A 24,758-nucleotide genomic window follows, 5' to 3' on the forward strand; every position below is an offset into this window, starting at 1 on the left:
AGAGGATCAGAATTGCCCCACGGGTCGAAGTTACGTGTTTTTCAGATGGGTCCATGTGGGTCCTACAGATGCATCTGGGGCAAACCCGAGAACAATCGGCATCCGTGAGGGGCCAGCCCATCATTGTTGCGGCCACGAGAGAAACGCGCGGCGCGGTCTCTTTAAGAGACGCCAGGAATGTATCCAAACAGACAGTGCGCGCGGCGCACGTGACTCACAGCTGATTTCCGGCCCCGCCCCCCTCTCCGGCCCGCGCCGCCCGAGAGTCAGTTCGCTGCGGCCCGCGGTCCCCAACCTCGGCGCGCGCGATGGCACACGCGACCCCGCCGAGCGCGCTGGAGCAGGGCGGCCCCATCCGCGTGGAACACGACCGCCAACGCCGCCAGTTCTCCGTGCGCCTCAACGGTACCGCGCTGCCTTTGTTTGCGCGCGCGCGGGCGGGACGGGGCGGGACCTGCGGGCGGACGGATCCCGGGGCGGGAGGGCTCCCGAACCCCGATAAGCACCGGCGGAGCGCGCCCGCCCGGGCAGCCCGCACCTGCTAGCGCTGCTGGCTTCCGGCATCGCGGACGGAGGGCTGCCACCCTGGATCCTAGAGAGCAGGTCCCTGGTGGCCTGTCATCCCCCCCGGGTGTTCGGTTGCTTCCTGCCGCCCTGGAGGAGCCTGCGCGGGCCTGGGGCATAGCCCCGGGAACTTGTGGCCTGGAGGAGGAGGCGGGTAGGTGGCTCTGAGATGTTAGTTAGGCCAACTTGCCCCGTCGTTGTGTGCCTCGGCCTCCCAGAATCTGCAGTGGGGATAGTTGTAGTGAACACCGCTTTGGATGGCAGTGAGGATGAGATACTGTGGCATTAAAGGTTCAAAATGACACATTCGGTGCACAGCGAGTGCTGATAAACATAGGTAAATGGCTACTTTTCAAACCGGAGAGCTAGGTCAAGGCCTCTCGTCTTCTGTAGCATTTGTCCCAGCAGGCCGACACTCCCATTGATCCTAGGGACTGGAAACGAATATGAAATATGGGACCTTGAATTCTTTTTAGCCTATCCCTCCCATCTGGGCCCTCTGAGCTGTCTGTGACCTAACTTAGAGGCCACTGCGCCAGTGAAAGGACACACTTGTGTGAGGTCTGCCAGTGAGTTGTGCAGCAGAGAAGGTACGGATCGGCCTGTCCTGAGTTTCTGAGCCAGTCTTCTGTGACCAGCACTTGGTCACAAGCAGAAGAGGCCTGGCCTCCCATTTGTGCCTCCTACCTACAGTGGAGGCAGCTGTCGCTTCCTTGTTGTGACATACTGCCCCACATTACACATGAGTAAACTGAGGCTGGGGCTCAGGAAGTGACTTGCCCAGCCTTAACAAGACCAGAGTCATATTCAAATCTGGGTCCAGCTGCCCTTGTGCTGTCACGCTCTTTCCATAGGGAAACAAGTCCTGTCGTCATGCTGATGGTGGCTCAGCTGGCAGTGACACTTGGCCCTGGTCACTTGAGAGGCCTTGTCTGGGTTTTGTTTGTTGACTTTTTTTTCTCAGAATCTCTTTTCTGAAGTTTTCTGAGTTCCAGGGAGGCTGTGTATGATTCTCCAGGTGACTCCAGAGACCCATTAGATCCACAAAGAAAAAAACAGGAATCCCTTGGGCTTCTTTTCCCCTTTCTCTTCAAATGGGTCCAGTCAAAAGGACAGCACTCTAATGCTGCCTGTGAACAGACTACAGCTTTAAACTTGAGCCTTGTGGAACCTGCTGCCCTGTCGCTAACCACAAATGGTGCCCTGGGGAAACAGGGTACCTAGAGGCTGGCAGCCCCTCCTCCACTCCTCCTGCACAGCCTAGGCCAACTAGGGTTCATTCCGCTAGTATTTACTGAGTACCTACTGTTTACCAGCACTCTTCAAGGTGCCCAGGGCTTGTGGGACTGACAGTCTATAGGGAGAGGTGGGTCTCAAATAAATTACATAATGTCTTATAAAACAAAGGCCCTTGGGAGAAGTGACACTGGACAAAAGAAGCAGTTGAGAGCAGAGGTCCTGCAGTCCCCGTTGTGTGTGTTCAGAGCAGCCAGGAGCAGTGCCTGGATAGGGGAGCTTGGCGGGTATGGTGAGACTGAGCTCATAGGGGCAAATAGTATAGGGCCTGAAAATGTTGGCTTATATGAGTTTGGCTTTGACCCTGAAAAGAGAACAGATGACATGGATCAGGAACCCTAAGGCTGGGCTAGTGGGGAACATACTATGGGGCATGATAGAGCAGGGAGCTGGCTACTACCCTGGTCCACGCAGTGTGAGCAGGGGTGGAAGAAATGCCTAAGTCCCGAGCAGAAGTGGCAGGAAACAGCAAGAGCTTGCTGATGCGGAATGTGAGAGGAGACTAGAACTCAGGTATATATGAGTTCTGAAATACAGGATGTGTGGCCACTGTTTCCTAGGTGGGAGACCAAGGCAGGAGACTGGTGAACAGCTAGTCTAGAATGGAACCTCAGGCTGCCTTCTGAGGGTTTGTCATCTAAAGGTTGGACGAAGTTAGATAAGGCCCCTGCCTCCAGCCCCTTCCTTGCCTTCTCTTTCCTTACCTCAGCCAGGTCTGTGTATGTGGTTTAAAGATTTGGTGTATGTGTGACTTGTATTCCAGTGCCTGTAGAGGTCAAACGAGGGCGTCAGATCATGCAGCTGGTGTTAGAGGCAGGTGTGAGCTGCCAGGCACAGGTGCGAAGAATTGAGGGTTCCTTGTAAAAGTAGAAAGCCCTCTTCACTGCTGAGCTAGCTTAGCTCTCCACCTCTGGGACAGCTACTGGTGGCAAGAAGGCTCACTTAGATCCCTCCCAGAATCTTTCTACCCTCTACTTTGCAAGTAGGAAGACAGAACAAGAACTGAGCCCAGCTCATTCCTCCAGTTCCTGGGTGCCCATCACCGTCCCCAACATGCTTGTCATCAGAGGTCTGGGTCACTCAGAGCCTCACCTAGACTGAGTCCAGGTGGCCCATCCATTGCATGGTGTTGACGTGAGCATTGTGTCCCGTGATGGTGGGCAGTCAGGAGAAGCCCCTAATGAGGAAACATCTGGAATGAGAAGGCGGTGCCCCTCTGGGAGGCTCTGGGTACAGATGTGGCAAGTGGGAAGACCAGCAAGCAGCTAATCAAACACTTAGTGGCTGCTGTAGGGAGGGGCTGCAGTTAGGGTGTGGCTGGAGCTTGCTGGTATATCTGAAAGCAAGCCCAAGCAGACACCTGCTGGGGACTTGGCTGTTCTCTGGGGATCCCACTAAAAGCGCAGGGGCCAGGCCTTGGGGCTCCCATATGCAACTAGTCCATCTCTAGTCTCATGCATCCGGTGGGAAGAAGCAGGTTTTTGACAGACTTTTCCTGGGGGCTATGGGGACAAGGTGGTGATTGTCCTGACCACAAGACACCAAAGGCCACCGGGCCGTAGTGGCACACACCTTTAATCCCAGTACTCGGGAGGCAGAGGCAGGTGGATCTTGCCAGCCTGGTCTACAAGAGCTAGTTCCGGAACAGGCTCCAAAAGCTACAGAGAAACCCTGTCTCGAAAAAGAAAAGGAAAAAAAAAACAAAACACCAAAGGCCTAGGCAGAGAATCACTGCGATATTCCAGGGTTGCCCATAGGCTAAGTAGGCTCTATGGGATTGAAAACAGGAAGAGACTGAAGATACTAGCAAGTTTGCAAGAGCTCAGCCCCTGCCTCCCAAGACTGCTTGGGAGCATAAGCTAGTCTTTTGGTGGCCCTAGGATCCCTGACACACTCAGAGCAGCTACTCTGGCCTCCTTGTTCTGAGTATCATGAGGACTTTGCTTCTGCTGTCTCACCACCTGGACTTCTCACACCAGTGGGCCTTGTGTCCCCCATTCCTTCAGGACTTTTGCACAAAAGCCAGATACCCTCTTTCTAACAACTGTGTCCTTCCCAGATGACAGGCTTTGTCCTGAGAGCCCCCTGGCAACCCCAGCCATAATGGCTCTGCCTCTCCCCGGAGCCAGCTTGAGTATTTCTCTCACACACAGGCAGTCCCTTCGAATAAAAATTGTTGGGTTTGCCTTTGGCTTCTTTTGTCATTGAGCATACCTCAACTGCCATCTAGTCCTCCAGAGTGGACACCTCTGGAGTAGTCTGGCCTCCTCTTCCCGCCAGGACTAAGGCAGCTGCTGCATTGAACTCTTTTGCCCTAGATTGTCACACAGCAGCCAGAAGATTCTGTGAAACTACAAATTACCTTCCTTCCTTCTACTAAGGACCTAGTTCATGATGGCCAAGAAGGCGCTGCAGGACCTGCCCATCACTTCCCGCTCCCTTGGTCCACTCTCGCTAGCTACACCAGCGTCCTCACTGTTCCTGCTGGAGCATCTCCCCAAGCCCATTCCCCATCGACTGATACGTTACACGCTACTTGCTTTTCTTGCTTACTTTTGCTCCCCTTAGTCATGAGGGCAGATCTGTATGCCCAGCACCTGAGAAGTGTTTGCGACTTGATAAACACTGGGTGGATGAGTGACTAGGCAGTCAGAGAACTACAATTGTGATTTGAAGCAGCTTCCCCAGGAACATTTCCAGCAGGATTTTAGCAGACTGGTGAACTCTTGTCCTGGCAGGACAGGGAGGGTGGATAACGATTTGTTCCTGCTTCCTGTGCCTAATGTTGATGCCTTGTGGACTCTGATTCAGCCTGAGTCTTGGCTGGGGGATGGGCAGGGCTTGTGCTCTGACTGATAGTGCCTCCCGTATCCTCCCTCTACTGAAGTCATGGGTTTATTAGGCTCTATTGTGCCCCATGCTAGACCTAAAAGTGGGGGTTAGCTGAGAACACAGGGTTAGGGTCCCTGGAATGACAGTAGCAAGGTCTTGTGGGTGATTGGGTTTTTGGGCACCACATTGAGCAGAGAATGCCCCATTGAACTCTACACACAGCCCTCTGAGGAATGCCATCATGCCTTACTCTGGGGATATGGAAACCAAGGTACAGGGGTTGTTCAAAATTCAGCTCTTGTAGCGTACTGGTAGTCTGGCTCCAGATACCGTTCTTTACCCTATCCTCCACACCTGGGAAGCTCCGAGGACTCCTGGAGTCCATGCCTCAGCTCTTTCTATCCCCTGCTCTAGGATGTCATGACCGGGCTGTCCTGCTCTATGAGTATGTGGGCAAGCGGATCGTAGACCTGCAACACACAGAGGTTCCAGATGCTTACCGTGGGCGTGGCATTGCCAAGCACCTGGCCAAGGTATGATGGGCAGCAGACCAGGACACAGCTGTCACTCTCCCCTTGCAGGGAAGATCGACTGGTGGCTAACTCTAGTTTGTGTCTAGGCCACAGCTGCACAGGCCCATCTGGCCAAGAGTTTGCAGTCAGCAATGGGAGAACTCTGGAGACTGCTTATTGTGCTCCTAGGCCTGCTGTGGCAGGTGACAACTCTTTTGAGCATAGGGTCCCTATAGCCTGATTCCACCTTGAGATCAGGACTTGGCACTCGGGACTTGTTTAGTAAGCCCTGATAATGCAAAGTAAATGAATGTCCGAGTCAGTAGGCTCATGCCCGGGTCATCCACCTCCACCTGCCTCTCCCAAGCACTTCAAAATCCCAGGCTGCCTGGGAACAAAGTACAGGTGAGACAAAGAATCCTTTTTGGGTACAGCCCTCACCCCTGTGTTTCTAGTGAAGCCCTCTGCTGGTTTCCCAATCCCGTGTCCCTCTCTTCTCCTCCCTGCTCCCTTACTCCCTTATTCTCCTAGATTGGAGGCCTCTTTTCCCTTCCTGTGGGGTTTCCTGGGCCTCATGCCTTTACATACAGGACCTGGTCACAAGCTGGTCTGTAAATTAACCCAATTACCAGGGAAAGAACTTGAGACACTGAGCTAGGCAAAATGGGAAGATAGCCACATGGGGAACCTGGGAAAATAACAGAGCGCTGATGGCCCCCAGTCATGGACCACAATGGGCCTCAGTCCCCAGTAAGCTGCAACTCTTAACAACAGTTTTCCCTCTGCTGGTCCAGGCTGCCCTGGACTTCGTGGTGGAGGAAGACCTGAAGGCTCACCTCACCTGCTGGTATATCCAGAAATACGTCAAGGAAAACCCCCTGCCACAGTACCTGGAGCGCCTACAGCCATGACCCTGGCCACTGTGTGCAGGAGTGCACCCTGTGGGCCTTCCACGTGGGCCTCAGCCAGCTCATGTGCTCTCAGGAACCTGTTCCCATGGGGACAGGCTCAGAGTTATTTTTGCAAGGACACTCATCTGCAGCCCTCATCCAGAATTCTGGGGACCAGCTGCTGGCTGAGGATGTGTGGATATCCAGAGTGGAATGAAGGACAGGCCAAGTGGCCAAGACCCTCTTCCCACAGAGGTCTGGCTTTGCTGAGGTTCTTCTTCCACCAGCCGCACATCCTGTCTAGCCTGGCTGCTGGGTCCCTGCTCAGACCAGCAAGAGGGTGAGGTAGAGTCCCCGCCACCACGTCCTGGAGCTGTGTCCTTCCTGCAAATGAGGAGGGCGTTCCTGGAGCCAAGAAGAACAACAGGAACCCTATGTGCCAGCTTCCCAAGGAGGGGGTGCTAAGCCTTAGCCACTGCCAGTGTAACCCTTTCTCTTTCTCAGACTTGCGTGCCCTGGCACAGGCAGTGGAACGGCAGCAGAGAGCACGTTCCTGGTGTGTGAGAGCTGTGCCCCCGGCCCATCTGTGGGCATGCACACCAGCACATGAGCACAGAAACAGGGCAGGTGACAGTGATTGCCTTCCTCTCCTTGGTTACCTACACCGTCTGTCTGGGTTCTGTAAAGAAACATGATCCTTGGCTGAGGGTCTGCTTTCCCATGGATTCAACTGCTGGAGTCAGTTCAAAGAACAGTGTTGATCTGCTGAACAGTGCGGTATCCTCTGCCCTCTCTGACCTTCCAGCAGCACTACCAGGCCTTTCTTGAAGGTCACCTTGGAGATGGGTGGGAAGGTGACACACAAAATCCATTTTGTATCCTCTCTTGTGTTCCTGGCTTCTGGTCGTCTCCACTGCTGCTTAGCCACTCCAGACACCTTCCCACTCTGCAGGAGTACTGAAATCTGTAGCAGGAGACCATGTATCCTGACTGGCTCAGAACCCTTGAGCCTCACTCACCACTGCAGTCATGGCATGGGTCTTCATGATCCCCACCCTTGGCATTTCCCTACCTCTTGCGCCCCTGACTCTTACCCTGTTCTTGATGTTCCTTTTCCAGCCTCCTAGAACTCCGGGATGACCCAACATACCTCCCCTGCCCTTCTCTGTCTGCCAGGAACTCTTTTCCGGGTCCAGACAAACCCTGGGCCTCTAGGAAGACATTGCTGACAGTATTCTGCCAGCTGTGATGGCAGTGTGTCTACAACGCAGTACTTGAATGAGGGTCCCTGACTCGTGGACCCAAGAAGAGTGGCTAGGCTTCCTCGGTGAACTTGTTTCAAGTCGCTGCAGGGTGGCCTGAGTATCCTCACTGCCTTGGCAGCCTTAAAGTCCCACTGCCCATGTCCCGGAGGCTTCCCAGCCTTGCGGTGTAGCAATAACCATATCTCTGCCTCTTCCTCTTGGCCAACCAATACTGCCCAACTGGGCCACTCTGGTGCTACCCATCTGCCTCTCCATCCCACCTGCTCCATGTCCCGGCTCACTCCAGGAGTCCATGGTTAGCCACTGGTCGCTCGGCTTCATGTTCCTTCAGTAGGTCTGTGCTGTGGTCAGTTTTTACCCTGGGGTTTCTCTTCCTTGCCCAGTCTACCCAGGCAGTAACTCATGTGCCTTTCCTACTCAATCTGCCACCAGTAGTATCTGGGCCAAGGCTGGTCTTGGGACCTACATCCCCCTCATTTTTCTGACTTTTGAACAGATTGCATGATCCTGTTGGTAACTGATAAAAGACTAAGGCACAGGCAAGGTCAGGGAGCCCCAGAGTGAAGGAATGGGGAAGAGATAGATTGTGTAGGAAGCGGTCCTCCCTGGTGTCCAGCCTGTTTCTTGGTCCTCAGCACTACCTGCGTAGTGGGGACCCCCCCCACTTCAGGGGAGCCTACGCTCTGAAGGCTACCGTGGGCCGACGGGTCTCCCAGCACAATAGTGGTAATTAGCATTGGGATCCCTACTCCTCATTGCCTGGGCAACAGCTTTATAGGGATTCCTAGAAGAGGTCATGGTCCTGCACTAGCCTCTCATACATGAGCTGCTCTTTGCCCTAAGTTGGTCATTTGGGGATTCTTGGCCCAACGTTGGTAAACACAGGAGCAGTGCAAGTTTTCCAAAACAAGAACACAGAGAATCTGCTCATGCCAGCTCCTCTTAAATGGGACCTAACCCACCAGGGCTTGGGTAGCTAGTATACATTGTGGGCCCTAAAGTGGTTTTACCTTTAATTCTCATGAAAAGCCCAAGAGACACCAATTATTGGACCTGTCCTGCAGATGAAAGGACAGGGTCAGATTGAGGGAGTCACCAGCCTGTAACCCATACAGCTAGACAGCCCAGGATCCAAAACTAATCCTTGTCCTCTAGATGGTTCCCAGCTCGTGTGTTGTGATCAGATGTCTACTTTGGGAAACAATACATAGATAAAGTTTTTAGCAGTTCCCTTATTCCTTTGAAGGACTGAGATAGGGCTCTGTCTTGAATTATAAGGTACATGGCCAACATCCAGAAGTCTGTTTTGAGAACAGGAACACTCCCCTGGAGCACCAGGCCACTCACCTATTGTTCCTCAGATCAGGACTTGGGTTGGTCAAGACCTCCCACAAGTCCTTCTACTCAGGGTCCTACTTCCAGCTCATTGCCCTACATTTCGTACATGAGATTCTGTGCAGCTGTGGGCTGAGCTTTTAACTGCAACCTCCAGGATCACATTTAGGGATTTCAGCTGTGTCCTATGGCTTCAAGATATTAAAGATGCTTTTCTGGTTGTCAAATTGTATTCTCTGGTTCTCTTTCAGTGCCTTGGGATGGTCTTTCTGTCGGTCTTCAGTTCGGTCCTTAGTCACTAAAACCCAAGCCAGCTGGGAGGAGGCAAAGCAAGTGATCGTCGCAGCACTTGGTTTTTTTTTTTGTTGTTGTTGTTTTGTTTGTTTTTTTTTTTTTTTTTGGTTTTTCGAGACAGGGTTTCTCTGTGGTTTTGAGCCTGTCCTGGAACTAACTCTGTAGACCAGGCTGGTCTCGAACTCACAGAGATCCGCCTGCCTCTGCCTCCAGAGTGCTGGGATTAAAGGCGTGCGCCACCACCGCCCGGCTTGTTTTTTTTTTTTTTTTCGTGACAGGGTTTCTCTGTAGCTTTGGAGCCTATCCCGGAACTAGCTCTTGTAGACCAGGCTGGCCTCGAACTCACAGAGATCTGCCTGCCTCTGCCTCCCGAGTGCTGGGATTAAAGGCGTGCGCCACCACTGCTCTGCTTTTTTTTTAGTTTTTCTAGACGGGGTGTCTTGTCGCAGCACTTGTGTATTAGTCTGCTGTGTGATGTCACAGCAGAACCAGGGCTGGACATTCTATAAAGAACTTATTTGCTTCTAGGATTCCCCAGGCTAGAGAGTCTAAGGTCAGGGTCACACCTGGCTTCTTGCAACACCGTTTGTGGCAGGCAGCGGAAGGGCAAGGGAGCAGACAGGCTTTACAGTAGTGGTGCAGTGATGATTAGCCCATGCCTAAGGGCTGAAACCCTTCACCTCTACTGGGGGTTGAGCATCAGTGCATGCTCATGAGTTTTCAGGGGTCTGTTTTTCCCAGCAATGGGATCATCCCTGAGCTCCAGCTTGGAGACAGATTGGCAATCCCATGTTCACAGCTTTAGGCAACTACTTCTAGGAGGTCAGTCCAGCTGCCGGCACTGATGTCAGCCAGCACAGGAAAACAAATCAGTGTAGGATTTAGGGCAGAGAACTTACAAAAACATTAAAACTTGCAGCTGGGTAGTGGTGGTGCAGGCCTTGAATCCCAGCACTTGGGAGGCAGAACAGGCAGATCTCTATGAGTTCAAGGCCAGCCTGGTCTATAGAGTTGCAGGACAGCCAAAGCTACACAGAAACCCTGTCTCCAAAAAAAAAAAAATATCTCAGAACTACTCAGGTTGTTCCACTGAGGCTGGCAGGTAGAGTCCTCCAGCAGCATAATCACACAGTTGCTAAGGGGTTGCCCTGCTGAACAAATCCCAAGAATGCATCACTGTTGTCCCCACCAAAACACCCTCAGAGCAGAGACTCCTTTTGCCTCCCTGCCCCACTAACAAGAACTAATTGAGAATTTACTGGCTAAGGCTCTGTCAAGCGTGGGTTACAGGCCAGCAGCCCCTTCTGATGTGCAGAGAGGAGAGTGGGCAGCCCAGATAATCAGGTTAAGCAGGACACAATGTGGACAGTGATGCCCGTCTGCTGGTTCCACAAAGCCTGACGGGTAGAACATTTTCTCAGCATACATAAGGCTCTTGGTTCCATCCCTAGCATCCTCCCCGCTTAACAGAAAACCAGGAATAATGGGCCTCCAAGGCAGGCCCCAAAAGGGGGAATCAGCCTCCTGCATGAGAAACGAGAGAATTCCAGCCAGGCATGCCGTGGAACTGATAAGAGGAGGAACGAGTCTCCCACGGAAAGGAAATAGGATCATACTATGTTGCCCACACTGGCCTCAAATTTGAGATCCTCTTGGAGAATCAGAGTTTTGATGTATTATCTGTTGGCTATGGGAAATAAGTGTGAACTCAGGAAAGCAGGCCATCACATGGATAGCAGCTTTTTTGATCACTATGACTATAATACCTTAGAGAAACAACAGAAGAAAGATTTCTTTTGCCGGGCGGTGGTGGCGCACACCTTTAATCCCAGCACTTGGGAGGCAAAGGCAGGCAGATCTCTGTGAGTTTGGGACCAACCTGGTCTACAAGAGCTAGTTCCAGGACAGGCTCCAAAACCACAGAGAAACCCTGTCTCAAAAAAAAAGAAAAGAAAAGGTTTCTTTTGACTCACAGTTTCATAGGGTTCAGCCCACCGTGGTAAAGAAGCCATGGCAGCTCATGGCAGCATGATGTGATGGAGACACTCATAGCAGTGTGAACACCAGGGAGCCTCCTCCCCATCCGCACGGCCAGGGGCTGAACACTCGGATCCCATGCCCTTCTCCAAATTTCACCAGCCAGGTCTCCCACCAGCTCTGTGTTTACTGCCCTGCTTGTGCTCCTTGACTCCCAGTGCCCAGCTTCCACCAGCCAAGTCACACCCACAGCCTGCAAAAAATGGTGATACCACCAAGGTTCCAAGTTTTCAAAATGGGACCCTGAGTCATTTCAAATTCAACCCATAACCGTCCATCAGCCTCCTGCAAGCTGTGGGGATCCTTCACTTTCCTCTGAGGCCCAGGGAGCACCAGTGAATAACCAGGTACCTAAGACAGATGAGACTCCATCTCCTGGGCCCTGCTAGTGCCTGGGGAAAGTCCCGAGACGGTGCACACACTGAAACTCTGTAGAGAGACTGTCCGTGTGTACACGTGAGCACAGCTCCCATCTGAGGACCTACAGGAGTCTGGGGTGTGGTGGCACACAATTTTAGTCCCAGCATTCAGGAGGCAGAGACAGGTAGATCTGTGTGAGTTTGATGACAGACGTAAAGATACCCTGTCTAAGGGAGGGTCGCACGTGGGGAGGGGGTAGAGTCTAAAGGATGCTTTGTCCCCCGCACATACATAATGTGCCTACGTAACCTAGAGGCCTTCCACTGTCTCTGACCTTCTCTCCCATTGCTGTTCCATCTCAGTTTCCCATTCCCAGAAACAACCTCCTGTTTTGCCTTGGGGTCTTTGTTCATGCTGTTTCCTCTGTCTGTGGTGTAGAAAGAGCCATGTATGGCCGTAGTTCCAACCACACCTTCAGGCCTGTGCCCAGCTTGCCATCCTTCCACCCTCGTTTAAGTTGCTACAGCCTCCTCTCCTGACTCCCTTACCCTGCTCTGTATTTCCCAAGTCTTAATTTCTTCTTATACAATGTATAATTTCTATTGTCTTCTTTGTTATCCAATCCATTGTCTCTTTCTGCTAGGATGCAAGCCCCCGCCCCCAGCAGTGGAAGCCTGTATTCTATCTTCTGTGTTTTGTTTTCCTTTTGTTTTGTTTCATGTTTTGTGACAGTCTTGCAATTTTTTTTTTTTTGGCCTCAAAATTGCTTTGTTGTTGGGGCCTTTTAATTCCTGGGTCCTTCTGCCTCAGCCTCCCAAGTGCTTTGATTGCAGGCAAGCACTACACAACTCACTGATTGTTTCTCTTTCTCTTAACTGAGACATCACAGTATCTAGATCAGTGCCCAGCATATACAGAAAGCACAAAATACCTGTTGGATCAAGTGATGGATAGATGGCTGGACAGACAGATGAATGGATGGATGGACAAGTGAGTAGATAGGTTGACAGATGGGGAATAGCTGGGTGATGAACAGAGGGGTAAATGGATGGGTGAGGGAATGGACAGGTAGATAAATGGACAAAAGGATGGATAGAGAGGCGGGAAATGAGTAGATGGATGAGTGAGTGGGTGTGTACAAGTTACAGTGTGTAAACAAGAAAAGAGGGTAGGGAGTGTTTGGCCTCCAGTGTTGGAAAAGCGAATCACTAACAGCCTCCGTGTTTGATTTCCACTGAGATAAATTAACTTGTAAATCATGGCTTATTTTAGCTCATGGTTTTAGAAGTCCAAAATCATGATGTAGACTCGTTGCTTTCAGGCCTCTGCTGGGGTCCTGCGTGGCAATGGCAGGGAACATGTTAATGTGGCATTCTCTTCAAGGCCAGAAAATAACAATATGGAATGGTTGGAGACATTGCTTTCAATGTCACAGCATCGGTGACCTAACTTCCACTAGGCTCTACCACTTAAAGGACCTACCACTCCCAAGAGCACCATCAACTGGAGATCATGTCTTCCATACCACAGCCTTTGGGAGATACTCCATATTCCAATCCAACCTCAGCAAACTTCGAAGAACACTCAGTAAGATTGCAAAGGATTCGGCTGCAAAGACCCCAGGACAGTTCCCAGGGGCTGTGGACAGATGCTTCCACCCCACCCCCACACTAGCAGGGATCAAATGCAGTCCACAGCCCCTCTCTCAGTGTAGTCCACTGAGACAGAGACAGGACTTCACTGCTACAATCCAAATTAGGAAAGGCTTGGTCACAAGCAGAACTTACTGGAAAGAACACTCCTCAAATTCCTGAGGGGACTTTGTCGCTAAGGACTCCAGAGCCTATGGCTGTGAGTTCCAAACCTGTTTGGGCAGAGGAACTCCAAAAACCTGTGCTCTCTCAGCAGATTTGATCCTGAGGAAAACCGAATGGGGGAGCGTCTTCCTGGAAGGCAGATCCAGTTCCATTGGGAAGGGGCAGGGAAGGGGCAGGGAAGGGGCAGGGAAGGGGCAGGGAAGGGGCCTCGGAAATGCATGCTCTTGGGATTGCATCATTGCTGAGGCCTCCGCTGTTGCATGTCCTCCCTTTCTCCTAATATGAATGTAATGGTGAGCATTCCATTCATGCTTCACCCTTTCTTTGGATTGGGGAAAGAGCTTGGTTTTTACTAGAGAACACAGGATGGAATGGAGGAAGAAACTGAAATGATCTAGAAAAGTGGCATGGCCCGGAGGTAGAGCAGGAAGTACAAAGCCCTGCGGCAACACGCCGGTGTGATGGGAAGAACAGAACACTTGGTGCACGGAGAGACAGGTGAGCAAGGGCTGTGCTGACTTCCTTGAATTTCAGCCCTAGTGCAGACGTGCACCAAGGATTTCTGAGCAGGGAAAACGTGATCTGCTTGAGGTTTTAGAAATCTCTTTATGGAACTGGGATAATGGGTCAGTGGTTAAGATGCAGGCAACATAAGCATCAAGACCTGTGTTCCCATCCTCAGTGTTAGGTTTGGAGCTAGGGGCTACGTAAGCCACGCCCACCTCTCTCTGAGTCACTGTGATGGAAATTCCAACTCCCACCAAAAGCCTGTCTGTCTGTGGCCCTTTAACAAATACTCTTCAGGTGCCCAGGTCCCAGGAGGGTGGCAGGTGCCCTTCTCACGTCTTTAAGGACGTTTACAGGTTCAGGCTGCTGACTCCAGTGCATCAGCAGCCGACCAATGGCAGCACACGGCCTTTCCCATCCCCGGAGCACAGTCCTGTCCCCAGATTCAGATTCTTGCCCCTTTCCTTGCCCCCAGAAGCAGGCACAGCCTGACAGCCAGGGCTAAACAGAAAAAACATGTCTTGAAAAACAAAAACAAAAAACAAACAAATACACACACACACACACACAAACAGTGCTTGTCCCAAGCTCAGTTCACACAAACTTCCAGACATGCGTGTGGTGCACATACATATATGCAGACAAAAGCACTCATACACATAAATTTTCAAAACCAATCGATCCTACAGTGCATTTCCTGCATTGTACCAAAGCCCGGCGTCAGCCTTGCTGTGCTGTCCTTTGTCTCTGTGCTTTCTACCTCACGGTCACAAGGCAGATCTCCAGATACTGAGGCTGGAAAACCTACAGTAAGACGGTAGGGACAGCGCTGAGGGAAGGGCGCCCTTCCTCTGGAATGTGCTTGCCTTTCCTTGGGGCTATCACAGAGCAGGAACCTTCAAATACTGTGACAGGGAAGGTTGCCTCCAGACACAAAGAAGAGGACTAAAGCCTCCTGTGTTTACTTAGGGCTCAAATGACCTGTAACCTCTCATCTGTCATTTTCCATAACTCCCTCGTAACCTTTTAACCTTGTGAGTTACACTCTGAGCAATGTTTAAGGGGCGGTGCATTCTTAGCAACTTTTAGAGGTCTAACTTGAAAGCCACCAGGATCCTGTAAGTAAAGCCATCTCAGCGGAGCCCATGCCCACATGCCTCATGCTTCCCCAGACCACCTCTCTAGTAGCCCCTGTGCTGAAGATCTGTAGAGCAATTGGTTTAGAATTCACACACCTTCACTGTAAGAAATCACTCTGCACACTTAGAGATTAATAAAGGAAAAGCTTCCTTTTTGTTGTTTTTTATGTTTGTTTTGTTTTCTTTTTCGAGACAGGGTTTCTCTGTGCAACAACCCTCCCTAGCTGTCCTGGAACTAGCTCTGTAGACCAGGCTGGCCTCAAACTCAGAGATCTGCCTGCTTGGTTTCTTTGCTTTCATTTTCTAGCCAAGGATCCACTTACCCCCCTGATGATAGTCACAGACACCAAAGGTAGAACTCCATACCTTGTTTCTGATTGAAATATATGATTTGCCAGGGAAAGACCAACCTTGCTTGGGGTTAAAGCTGAAGAAGTTGCCCCAAGCAGCATTCCCTGGACCCAAGAAACACATGGCATGGGCATTTCTATGCTCTAGCTCTTCTTAAAGATTTGTTTTTATTATTTTAATTATGTGCATGGATGTGTGTATATGCCCATGAATACAAGTGCCTACAGAGGGGCCAGATCCCTGCCCCATCTGCAGCTGCGGTTACAGACAGTTGGGTACTGGGAACAGAACTCAGGTCCTCAGCAGGAGAAGTATGTACTCTCAAGCACTGAGCCATCTCTCCAGTTCCCCACCCTCATGCTCCCCCTTGATAGGTGATCTCTGCTGTTCCCACCTCTCTGCTTTCCCATCTGCTACATAGGGACACACTAGCTGTTACTCAAACTGCCCTTCCTGAAGCAAACAGCCTCAAAGGATGTTTTGCTGGCCTCTTCCCAGTTCTGTACCAGCTTGTTGTCTCCTTGTGGGGCTCTGGTTTCCCCCTCTCTAATTCTGACGTTACTTATATTACTTTCAAGGCCAAAAGGAGTAAATGTAAACTCAGGGGATCTTATTTCATAAGTGCTTGGAAGCCCAGCCTCTTTGTGCGTATGTCTTTACACTCAACCACACTGAATTGCCTGATGATGTCTGATCCAGGTTGGGAAGGAAAGCCACCTGGAAGGAAATTAGCTACCCTGACTTTGGGGACACTCAGATGGCAGGAAAATGGCTATGTTGAAGAGGCCTGTGATGTCTATCTAGTTCAGGGAACTCAAGTCAGGTTAGTGCTGCCTCATCCAAGTGTGTATGTATTGGGAGGGGGGGGGGGTATCTTTGACTGTTTTCTTCTCTCTCTCTCTCTCTCTCTCTCTCTCTCTCTCTCTCTCTCTCTCTCTCTCTCTCTCTCTCTCAGTTTTTTTGAGACAGGGTTTTGCTGTGTAGTCCTGGCTGTCCTGGACCTCACTCTGAAGACCAGGCTGGTTTTGCTACAAATTAAAAAAAAAAAAATCACAGTCAGACAGTGGTGGCTCACGCCTTTATTTCCAGCACTCAGGAGGCAGAGGCAGGGGGATCTTTGTGAGTTCGAGGTCAGCCTGGTCTACAAGAGCTAGTTCCAGAACAGGCTCCAAAGCTACAGAGAAACCCTGTCTCAAACATCAAAAAAAAAAAAAAAAAACGACAGCTTTATAGTAAGATTCTATCCTCAAAACAATCGATTTAACAGCTGGAGGAATGGAGCAATGATGGCTCAGCAGTGCAGAGCAAGGACTGCTCCTTCAGAGGTACCATTCCAGGACCCGCGTGCTGGTTCACAACTGTCTGAAGCTCCAGTTCCAGGGAGCCCTCTTCTGGTCTCTGGGAGAATTACTTTTTTTTTTTTTTTTCCGAGACAGGGTTTCTCTGTGGCTTTGGAGCCTGTCCTGGAACTAGCTCTGTAGACCAGGCTGGTCTCGAACTCACAGAGATCTGCCTGCCTCTGCCTCCCGAGTGCTGGGATTAAAGGCGTGCGCCACCACCGCCCGGCTGCTCTGGGAGAATTACTTGATCATGGTTCATAGACATAGATGCAGGCAAAACACACATACACACAAAATAAAACAATAAAAAAAAATTTAATTAACACTTTTGGCTTACACTCGGGAGGCAGAGGCAGGTGGATCTCTGTGGGTTCGAGGCCAGCCTGGACTACAAGAGCTAGTTCCAGGAGAGGAACCAAAAAAGCTATGGAGAAACCCTGTCTCAAAAAAAAAAAATCAAAAAAAAACCCAAAAACTTTTGGCTTAAACTGGACATTGGTGGTGCATGCCTGTTGTATGAGGCTGCTTGTTCATTTCCCGGCCACCCCCACTCCTGAAGTAACCACATAGAAACTGTATTGACTAAGTCACTGCTTAGCCTATCAGCTCTAACTTCGTATTGGCTAGCTTTTACATCTTAATTTAACCCATTTCCATTATTTTATATTTTACCACAAGGGTTGTGGCCTACTGGCAAGGTTCCAACATGTCTGTCTCCGGTGGCCCCATGGCTTCTTCTTACTCAAACCTCTTTCTCCCAGCATTCAGTTTAGTTACCACTCCCCTCCACCCCCGCCTAACTCTGTCTATCCTATCACAGGCCCAAAACAGCTTCTTTATTAACCAATGGTATTCACAGCATACAGAGCGGAGTTCCATGTCACACACCTTTAAGCCCAGCACTCAGAGGCAGAGGCAGGTGGATCTCTATGAGTTCAAGGCCAGCCTGGTCTATGGAGTGAATTCTGGTACAGTCAGTAATACATAAACTCTGTCTCGAAAAACAAAAACAAACAAACAAAAAACCTTTGCCTTCCAATGACATCCATGAAGAAATTTCTTTCCGTCTGCGAGGGCATGCCCCTGGGTTGCATGTGCTAACTCTTCATGTCAGGCTGCTCTGTATCTTCCATGTCACTGAACCTGTGCTCATCTCTAGGAGACGGTCTGGTGCTTACACTGGGTGCACGCAGGTTTCATGAAGCTGTGTCATGTGTGTTCGTGGTCACTGTTTTATGTCTGGAAACAATATGGAATTTTGAACAATGGTAATAATAAACATGTTAACAAAACCTCTGGCCACTTCATTTTTACATTTTAAAAATCCTAGCTGGGCAGTAGTGGTGCACACCTTTAATCCCAGCACCCAGGAGGCAGAGGCAGGTGGATCTCTGAGTTTGAGGCCAGCCTATTCTACATAGTCAATTCCAGACTAGCTAGGACCACACACACACACACACACACACACACACACACACACACACATCTTGGGGCCAGAAAGACGAATCAGTAGTTAAGAGCACCAGCTGCTCTTGCAGAGGACCTGGATTTGGGTCCCAGAACCCACATGTTAGCTCACAACCACCTGCAACTACACCCAGAGAATCTGATGTCCTCTTCTAAGCTCCTCCCAGCACCAGGCACGCAAGTGGTGCATAGACTTATATGCAGGCAAAACACCCATACACGGCCAGGTGGTGGTGGCACATGTCTCTAGTCCCAGTCCTCAGGAGGCAGAGGCAGGTGGGTCTCTGTGAATTTGAGGCTAGCCTGGTCTACAGAGCTAGTTCCAGGACAACCAAGGCTACATAATTTAAAATACTTCTGTATGTTTATCCTTATGTTTGCCAAATTATTCATTTTTCATAATGGAAATTATAGGATATGCAATCCCAACAAGTCATCACATGCGGAATGTAGGTAAGCTCACTTCATGTGATTTTAACAGACACCTTGTTGGTTGTTTTTTTTTTTAAGCTAGTATCTTACATTTGAGTTTTGTTACAGGTGTGGATCTGAGTTCGGATGGCACCGAATTCCAGATTCTTGTGTCTGGAGTGCACCAACAACACATAGTTACAAATGTCCCAAGGCGCTCGCCCTGAGGCCAGGACCCTTTGTAGGTTGTTTACACAGGACCTGTCTCTCCTGCCTCTGTGACACCACCTTCTCTCCAGTCTTCTCTCTTTTGGGAAGTGTGGATGAGGAAGGTTGTAGTAATATGGGCGGCGGCAGGGTTGCGTCCCCAAATCCCCAGCCGCCTGGCTCGGCTAGCTTATGCTCCGAAATAATTACACACAAACTGTATTCATTTAAACATTGCTTGGCCCATTCTCTTCTAGGCTAATTCTCACACCTGGACTAGCCCATTTCTAATCATCTGTGTAGCACCGGTCTTACCGGGAAGATTCTAGCCTAAGTCCATCCTGGGTCGGAGCTTCATAGCGTGCGTCTTCCCTGGAGCAGGTAGCATGGCGTCTCTCTTGCGTCTGCTCCGGAGAGCAGAGCTGCGGAGTCTGAGCTCACTTCCTCTTCCTCCTGGCATTCTGTTCTGTTTACTCCACCCACCTAAGGGTGGGCCTATCCAATGGGCCTAGCAGTTTCTTTATTGCTTAACCAAGGAAATCAACAGATTGATATATGACACTCCCCCATCACTTCCCCTTTTTCTGTTTAAACAAAAAAGAAAGGCTTTAACTTCAACCTAGCAAAATTACATATAACAAAACAGTTATCAAGTAAAAGTTACATCAGAAACATTTATACATATAACAAAATTGACCGTAAATCTCTATCAATAAAGCAAAATCTATACTAATGCAAATTATTCATGTCTATATCATATCCCCCTTTAAATGTAAAAGAACATTTATAAACCATATTTGGGAACATGGGCGCAGTTTTTTCTCTCCAAACTGCTTCCTGCTGAATGGGGGCGTCGTTAATTAGGTCTTTCATGGTATAACCTGTGTGCTAGTTTCATCTCAGTTGGCAGTTGAGCGAAGCAATTTTCTGAGGGCGTTCACAGGAACCTTTCGGGAGGTCGTGGTCTATCATACCAAATCGGGATAGAAGAAATCCAAAGGGTCTGGTCCTCTGTGAAAACAAAAGAAGACTCTCTCCAAAGCATCATATCCTTAGACCCAAATTCTGAAATCGTAATACCCTTATATCCATTCTGGTTTAGCTTGGCAGCCCAGGTAATGAAATGTCTCTCTGTACTTAGCTCCTTCACAGTCAAAAATTTTAAAGAAAACACAATAATACAAAGAATCCAGACTCTCTGTGAATTTTCCATCTTTACGCAGCTTATTTTTATTTATATCTATAACTATCTGTACTCTGTCTCTTTAAAGACTTTACTTTTACTTTTTTCTTTTTAAACCATTAACTTTATTCTCTATATTCTTTTTCTTCTCTCTCCCAAGCCTACGTACATTCATCCAACAGTGTGACTCATTCAGTGGTCTGAATCTGTCCTATTGTGAATCTGCAATTTTTTACTATCCAGGAGCACTTTTGATTTACGCCTTTAAATCACTAGGCACTTAAGAATCTAAGCTGTGACATTCCTACGTTAACTTTTTGCTTTTCGAGCGTGTATCTGTAGACCAGGCTGTCTTTGAACTCTCGGAGATCCGCCTGTCTCTGCCTCCCAGGCATTGGGATTAAAGGTGTTTGCTACTACACCTTGAACTCACAGAGATCTGTTTGTCTCTGCCTTCTAGGCACTGGGATTAAAGGCGTGTGCTATCACACCTTGAAGTCACAGAGGTCTATCTCCCTCTGCCTCCCAAGTGTTGGGATTAAAGGTGTGTACTAAGACACACAACAACTCTCTTCCTTTTTTTTGTTTTTTGCTTTAAGAACTTTAACTTTCAGCTTGCATATATTTTTAACACACAGTAAACCATTTAGAAATTTTCTTTGTCTTTGAATCTCTCTTTACTGTATATCTCTCTTTTTCTGACCACATGAGTCTTTAATTTACCAAGCAATATCAGTAGGACTAAAGGCGTGGCTTTGCCGGCTGGATCCTTAGCTTTCCAGCCTCACGGCTGAGGTACTGGCTGTAGCCATGTTTATAGCCACAACTGGCGTTTCAAGTTCCCTGCCAGCCAGCGAGCTACAACAGACAACACTCAAGTCCTCTCTCGGTAGCCGGCCCTCCTGCCTCAAACAGTCAGAGTTTGCCCTGGCAGGATGGCCCAGAAAGCTGGCATTTTTAAACAACACAGGTTTGTTCCTGCTGCTGAGTCAGGAAAATTTCAAAATGGAGGACATACCATTTTGTACTAGCTCTGGGGCCGCCAGGTAGGAGCGGCACTCAGCACTTTAATTCTGAGACTGAGCACGCAGCACAGAAATTCTTTTCATCCAAGTTACATCCAAATCTGACACGCAGAGCACTGCGCAGTCTGAAAACACGTCTCTGTATGGCGGCAGGAATCCGCCATGCTCTTCCGCCTGCCTAAGCCTGATTCTGCCTTCTGCCCAGGAGCAGGCGGGGAGCTCTGAGTCATCGTCACGGTCTCAGAGCACTCTCCTTCCGATCCCAAGCGGGAACACAAACATAAAGCCAGAGTTTGCACTGGCGGCAAAGCCCCAGGAAGCCGCGCTTTAAAATAACGCAGCTTTTTTTTTTCTGCTGCTGCTGCTGAATCAGGAAATCTCTCTACAGCACGCCACCAACAAACAGCAAAAATCTGTGTTAAACTCTCTCTCCCTTATTTTTAAGCCTTCTCAAGTTTTTTGTGGACTCAGTTAGCCACACGTCTGGGCGTCATTTGTAGTAATATGGGGCGGCAGCAGGGTTGCGTCCCCAAACACCCCAGCCGCCTGCCCTGCCTGGCTAGCTTATGCCCCAAATAATTACACACAAACTGTATTCATTTAAACATTGCTTGGCCCATTCTCTTCTAGGCTAATTCTCACACCTGGACTAGCCCATTTCTAATCATCTGTGTAGCACCGGTCTTACCGGGAAGATTCTAGCCTAAGTCCATCCTGGGTCGGAGCTTCATAGCGTGCGTCTTCCCTGGAGCAGGTAGCATGGCGTCTCTCTTGCGTCTGCTCCGGAGAGCAGAGCTGCGGAGTCTGAGCTCACTTCCTCTTCCTCCTGGCATTCTGTTCTGTTTACTCCACCCACCTAAGGGTGGGCCTATCCAATGGGCCTAGCAGTTTCTTTATTGCTTAACCAAGGAAATCAACAGATTGATATATGACACTCCCCCATCAGAAGGTTAGTTTTTCTGTCACAGTTTCTTCTCTACGTTAGCCTTGATGTGACTTTCTCTAGCCTGTTCTCCTGCTGGTGCCAACTTACAGTCATGCCATTAAGGTTTGGCTGCCTGCTTGCTTGTGCCAGCCTTCTGAGAACAAAGCCCAAGCCCAGGATTCTCAAGGTTCTTGGCCCATTTAGGACATGGGTGAAGCTGCTCTTTGGGAAGCCTGCAGCCCCACCGTTAGGTACTTTATCCATTTTGTAGACACTTTTCTTCTATTTTTTTAATTTTCATTTCATCTTTGTGTGTCAGTGTGGGTATTTTCATGTACAGGTATGTACATCTGTGTGAGTATATGTGTCTGGCAGTATGCATGCATATGTGTACATGTGTGTAGAAACCAGAGATGAAATCAGGTTTCTTTCTCAGTTGCTCTCTGCCCCATTTTTTTGAAACAAGGTCTCTCACTGAACCTAGAGATACTGACTTGCTTAGACTGGCCATGGATCCCCAGGGCCCCATCTTTGCCTCCCAGTACTGAGATTGCAGGCACACTGTTGCGTTGACTGTTTTGGTTTTTGAAGCACAGTCTCACTATGTAGCTCTGGCAGTCCTGGAATTCTCTCTGTAGAACAGGCTGCCCTCGAACTCACAGAGATCCACCTGCCTCTGCCTCCAGAGGGCTGGGATTAAAGGTGTGCGCCACCACACCATGCCTGAATTTCACTTGGCTTTTTATGTAGATGCTCGATATCCAAATTCTGGTCCTTACCAACTAAACCATCTTTTCCTCCTTATTTTATTGCTTACTTATATGTACATGTACATGTATGTGTGTGAGTATGGTACCCCACGGAGGCCAGAAGAGAGTTATCAGACACCCTGGAGCTGGAGTTACAGGTGGTTATGAGCTGCCCAGCATGGGCACTAAGAACTGAATCTAGGTTCTCTGGAAGAGCAGCAAGTGTTCATATCATAACTGCTGAGCCATTTCTCCAGTCCCCACTTTCTCCCTGTCTATAATATTTCCAGTCCTGCTACATATTAGTTCATCCTAAAGTTATTTTGGAGTAGAAACCACAGATCCCAGTTCAGCCTGGGTGGGAGTCTCTGAAAAGAACTCAGGCCACAGCAGTGACAGCGTGACAGTGTGGAACTCTGTCTCCCTTATGGACACTAACAGTGTCACCTTTATATTTCAAACGATGCCTTCTTGATCTAACACTGACTACTGGGCAGTCTTTATCAAATGACTCTGATCTCATTTCACTACTTGGAATTTTCTTGTTTGTTGACTATGTTGGGTCACTGCACTTCCAGTCTTCCAGGGTAGAGGCACAGCCATCTTGGTCATTGCTAAAACCCCACAGCCTTGGCACAGTGCTTAGCAAATTAACTGCTTACTCATCATCTTGATCCTTTTTGTTTGATTTGGTTTTTGTGATAGGATCTTACATAGCCCAGGCTGGTCTAGAACTTACTGTATAGCGGAGGATGGTCTTGAACTCCTAATCCTCCTGACTCTACCTCCAAAGTCATGGGTTAACAAATGTGCATCTTCCACCGTCCATACCTGGCGGTGTGTGTGTGTGTGTGTGTGTGTGTGTGAGAGAGAGAGAGAGAGAGAGAGAGAGAGAGAGAGAGAGAGAGAGAGGAAGAGAGAGAGTGTGTGTGTTAGCAGGGATGAACCTAGAAATCCAAGGCCTTGTACATGCTAGACAAGTATTCTCATACTGAGCTAGGCCCCAGATTCAGTAAATTTTTTTCTGAGGCAGGGTTTCTCTGTGTAATAGTCTTGACTGTCCTGGAGCTTGCTTTGTAGACCAGGCTGGGCTTGAACTCATGGATATCTGTCTGGCTCTGCCTCCCGAGTGCTGAGATTAAAGGCGCGTGCCACCACCATCCAGAAGTAGAATTTTTTTTTTAATATATAAATAACATGACCTAGTTAGTGCTCAACCCAAGACTCAAGTCCAGGCCTCCTTGCCCTATCCCTAGCTTGGACATCTCTCTGTGTTTCACTGACTGCCTGGATCCTCTCCAGAAGATTCCAGGGACTTGTAAGCAGGCCCCAAATCTCCTGCGAGTTCTAGTAATCCAAGTGAGGGGACATAGTTGGCTTCCTAGATGGAGGGCAAGTCTCCATCTCACAACAGGATGCGTTGGCCTGCAGGCCTGTACTGTTGCAATGCTATACTGTTTCCTGGATCCCCGGGGAGCTGTGAAGAACCATTTGTCTTCAAGCTGACATTCTTTAGCAGAGTAAAGCCCAGAGTATAGGCCTTCCTTGACGGGAAGTGCCTGCCTTCTATGGAGCAACCAGTCCAGCCACAGAGTGCAGGGGTTTGGCCACAGACCACAGACCCGCCTCCTCATCAGCCCCAAAATGCCTAGGCCCCAAGAGAATAGAGGAACTGTCAGAGGTAGGATGTAAGACAGTGCCTTGGCTCCCCTTATTGTTGCTTTCTGGATTAGCAGCCCGTTGTATAGCTGTGCCACTTGGGTGGTCTGATTTTTCCTTATAAATAAGTATAGGTTAGTGGTCAGCAAGGGAACGGGACTTAAAAACAGACCAGAGTGCTTACCTAGAAAGTGTGAGGTCCTGGGTTCCATCCCCAACACTGGAAAATAATGCTCTAGCACTGTGATGAGTGGACAAAGGCTCGTATCCAGTTAATGTCTCAACAGTGATGGTGTATGGGTCTTTCAGCTGAAGAATATCTGAGGCTGAAGCCCACACCACACTCGCCTCTTGTCTTAGGGTTTCTGTGGCTGTGATAAAACACCATAGCCAAAATGAACTTGGAAGTGAATGAAATAAGGACATGGCTGCTCCAGGGTATGTCTGAGGAGAGGGTTTTCAATTGTGGCTCTGAGGGAGAGTACAGCCAGAAGCATCTAGAAGATTCTAGAGCAGGGAGAGAAAGTAGTAGACTAAACATGACCAACAGACTGAACTGGACCATGAGAGGAGGGGGGTGCAGAGAGGGTGAG

The 24,758-nt window shown here is 49.4% G+C and overlaps 1 protein-coding gene across 1 annotated transcript; it reads left to right on the forward strand.

The window, feature by feature from the left end:
• Positions 1-240: 240 nt before the first annotated feature.
• Positions 241-6,819, forward strand: Natd1 (N-acetyltransferase domain containing 1). The gene is made up of 3 exons (XM_075992303.1): positions 241-405; positions 5,107-5,225; positions 5,999-6,819. Exons 1-3 carry the CDS (start codon positions 309-311, stop codon positions 6,113-6,115), a joined length of 333 nt encoding a protein of 110 aa, XP_075848418.1. The 5' UTR covers positions 241-308; the 3' UTR covers positions 6,116-6,819.
• The last annotated feature ends 17,939 nt before the right edge of the window (positions 6,820-24,758 follow it).

Source organism: Microtus pennsylvanicus, chromosome 11 (assembly GCF_037038515.1).
Source record: "Microtus pennsylvanicus isolate mMicPen1 chromosome 11, mMicPen1.hap1, whole genome shotgun sequence".
In the NCBI taxonomy this organism is placed as follows: Eukaryota; Metazoa; Chordata; class Mammalia; order Rodentia; family Cricetidae; genus Microtus; species Microtus pennsylvanicus.